The following is a 3470-nucleotide window of genomic DNA, read 5'->3' as shown; positions in this document are numbered from 1 at the left end:
CCAATGAATCATGAACAGAACCGATTGTTTCTGTTTAATATCTGATTAGAGAGAACTGAAGTCCTCGTGTGTAGGTTGAAATGACCCGTCATGGCCTAAAATAAGAGTTCAGCAGTTCCTGCCAATTCTCAGGCCTGTGCGAGACCTGCTTTCAGGCAGTAATTCCTGTTTCTTCACTCGAGGTGACCCCTACAGATACTATATACATACTATATACATGTATATAGTAATTTCTGCATTTTTGGAGGGAGGTCACCTCCTAACAAATGTCCTTACAGAAAAACTAACTGCTTAAATCAATACTTTTAATTTTAATACTTAAGTACAAAYAATATCAGACACTTTAAAACTTTTACTCAAGTAATATTCCTAAAGGAGACTTTAACTTTTACCAAAGGAATTTTTTGGTAAGATACTTGTACTTTTACTCAAGTATCACTTTGTGGTACTTTATACAACACTGCTGAGCACTTCAATGTAGCTGTCTAATGAGATGCTTAATATGTCTGTAACCCTACCACAAAGAAAGAAAGAAAGAAAAAGAGCTGAACAGGAATAAAGGTGCCTCAGTCTTTATGTAAGAAACACCAAGGTTTGTGTTTGAATCCTTTTCCACATTTTCCACATCCTTTTCTGACATTCCAGGCAAATGTAACAGAGACAGAGTCGATTCATGCACTTCTTTATTGCATTCACTCTATATACAGACTTCACCTGCAGCCCAGCTGCTGCACAAACCTTAAGGAAGTGTTGAACATTGTTTTAATGAGTTCTGCCGTAGTTTTTAGGACTCTGTTGCCACCTGCTGTCTGATGACCACGTTCCATTTTACAGTCAGCAACATTTGCATTACATTCAAAAACACCACACCCAACTATTTATATGTATATTTACTTTTGAAGATATTTTAAAAGTACAATGCACGCAGACAATAAATCTTTGGATAGGGCACAAACCTGAGAGGAATAAATATATAAGTTGAAAATTTGCTCAACAAATTAGCAGTTCTATTTGCACGATCAATTAAAGTTGTAATACTTTACAATAAATAAATGAATCCTTGGTATTCTAAGCATTTTCAGTTAGACTACAGAAAAGTAACGACAATGAAAGATTTATGTGCACAATCTTTTTCTTTTTCTTTTTTTGTCCTACCATAATAAAAGGATAAATTGCGTTTAGCTGGAACTACAGAATCACACAGGCTGGGGAAGCACTAACATCAGCTACACTTAGAGCTCTGGATGGCGTAAACCTGTTATCCACACTGCATCAAAGGGCGCTACAGCAGATCAGAGCTGAACAGAAGATTTCATGAGCCGCCGTCTGAGAGGATGTCAGTTTTAATACAGTCACCTTGAATCGACTTTCCTCAGGAGTCCCTGATAGATGTCAGATTTGAGGAAGCGTGGGTAGCAGTCCCTGGCCATCAGACTGTAGACGAGCTTCTGCGCCGTATCAAAGGACGTCAGGGTCGGCTGGGAGATGTTCTTTGTAATGCTTTCTCTGGTCGGGCAGTCTATGTTGATCTGGAATCAAAGAGCATGGCCCAGGGCAGCTTTTAACCAGCACTTTTCATCTCATTCAACGTCTAACAAGAAAAAAAAAAAGAGCTCAAATAGACAAGATTGAAATCCTTCACATGTATTTACCTGCCTGGGGGCTTCTGTTTGCACGAACTCTGAGTAGATCCTGTTGGCGGACGAGATCATCTCTGGGACCGTCTTGGTCTTTTTGTACTCCTCGCAGGCGAGCCAAAACAAAATGTTTTCTTCGCTGTACTCAGACTTCAGGAACTCCCGGAAAGCTATCTGTCCGGCTGCGTGTCAGAGAATGAGAGTAAGTTTGGAGCTTGTTTGTGAAATCGGATTCGTCTACGACGTGTGCGAGCGGARTTCACCTTTACTGCCGAGGACTTTATCCACAGACTCACTCCAGGACTCAACATCCTCCAGTGGATCCTTGGGAAAGCAACACAATCTACCCTTGAAAAGAGCATTTAGATCTATCACTAGCCCAGTTATCATCGAACGCAACATCCACCAAAAGACACTGTCAGGCCTACTTATCGATTCACTCCCGGAATATAAACTTTAGGGTCACTCTTCAGAGAAGTGAGAAGTGAGCACAAAGCAAAAAAGAGACTTACAGTGATTGAAAAACTCCTTGGTGTTTTCCACATGGCTGCAGTGTGTTGTTGCCTGCTGAAAACTGTAAAACATCAATAATCAAATATGCAGTAACTCACTTTATCGCCATCTCCTCGTCCTCTACAAAGGGAGACAGAGATAAGGTCCTGCCAGGCTGAAGTTGGGTTTGTGACCGCTCGGAAATGAAGGAATCAGGCGACTGAGCAAATCTAAATGACCCCCCACCCCCCATACACACACACACACCCCACCCAGCGTGAATGGAATATATGGAAATGTGCATGCAAAGTGTTGTTGTCGGGAGAGCCGGGGCATCCTACCATGTCTGTCTCAGCTCACAGAAAACCAGAGCTCCGCTGTGATTTAACATGATCTCACCTGTCGCCCACAACCTGCGCTTATCACTCACAGGAAGGTGGGCTTTAACCCACCCGGCGTCAATTATTGATCCGTATAAACAAAATCAAGGCCAAGAAATGACCACAGATCAAACACTTAACACCCTCGCTGCTTAATTAGAAACACGAGAGCTAAGATGGTTTTAATGAGTGTAATTAGGCAGAAAGGGGAAAAAAGGTGTCTGAGCCTGCATGGCGACTCAGTGAGAGAATGTGATTTATCACAGRGATGACTTGTGATCAGGAAGCTCCGGGTAAAGATCCTGACCATAAGCAAATATCGTAAACAAATCGACTATTAAGAAAAAGACTCGTCCTGCAGTTTGCATCTCAGGAGCGTCACTCAGGCGACAAAGGCCTGAGCAATCACAACACGACGCAGGCGGCTCCAACAACACAGGGAATCTGTTTCAAAAGCTTTCAAAGTARCTGAAAGGAACAAATGATCGGACACACAGAAAAACTCTGAGTTTAGTGTTGCCATTGTTTAACTGTAACTTAGCTGCATTTCACCAGTGATTAAAGYTGTTTTTAAGGATGTTCTGTCAAAAAGTTAACAACAAATGACATGACTAAAGTCACAACGCAGAYAAGAATAGATTCCCTCAGGTCAGCCAAACAGCTGCCCATTTTATATCGTTTTTCAGGGTTATAAATCTTTAAGCTTAAATATAAAGCTTTACTTGAAATCTATAAAACTCTGCAAGTGTGCAAGCTGCATATTATACACTGAAAAACTGTCCATCTTATCGAGTTTTAAATCTTATATCAGCCAAAAAGTCTTTTTGATCTTGTTTTGAGACTGATTTAATAAACAAGAACTGATTGTGTAAGATTAATAATCTTGTTTTCAGAATGTGTAAGATTATTTGTCTTGTTAGTCTGAAAATTTGACTTGGTAAGGTTTTTGAAATAAGAAAAA

At 40.6% G+C, this 3470-nt stretch overlaps 1 protein-coding gene across 1 annotated transcript in view; it reads right to left on the bottom strand.

Annotated features, from left to right (window-relative positions):
• The window catches only part of LOC106526987 (regulator of G protein signaling 21), a 26672-nt gene extending 24348 nt beyond the window's left edge, over positions 1 to 2324 (bottom strand). The window contains exons 1-4 of the mRNA XM_014021732.1: positions 2249 to 2324; positions 1901 to 1980; positions 1653 to 1819; positions 1357 to 1529 (exon numbers count right to left, since the gene is read on the bottom strand). Of these exons, the coding sequence (XP_013877186.1) occupies positions 1357 to 1529; positions 1653 to 1819; positions 1901 to 1980; positions 2249 to 2259 (431 nt within the window). The 5' untranslated portion in view covers positions 2260 to 2324. The remainder of the gene's footprint in view (positions 1 to 1356; positions 1530 to 1652; positions 1820 to 1900; positions 1981 to 2248) is intronic.
• Positions 2325 to 3470: the final 1146 nt, after the last annotated feature.

This window comes from Austrofundulus limnaeus, unplaced genomic scaffold, assembly GCF_001266775.1.
Source record: "Austrofundulus limnaeus strain Quisiro unplaced genomic scaffold, Austrofundulus_limnaeus-1.0 Scaffold302, whole genome shotgun sequence".
Lineage (NCBI taxonomy): Eukaryota > Metazoa > Chordata > Actinopteri > Cyprinodontiformes > Rivulidae > Austrofundulus > Austrofundulus limnaeus.
This window is presented reverse-complemented; position numbering and strand designations above follow the sequence as displayed.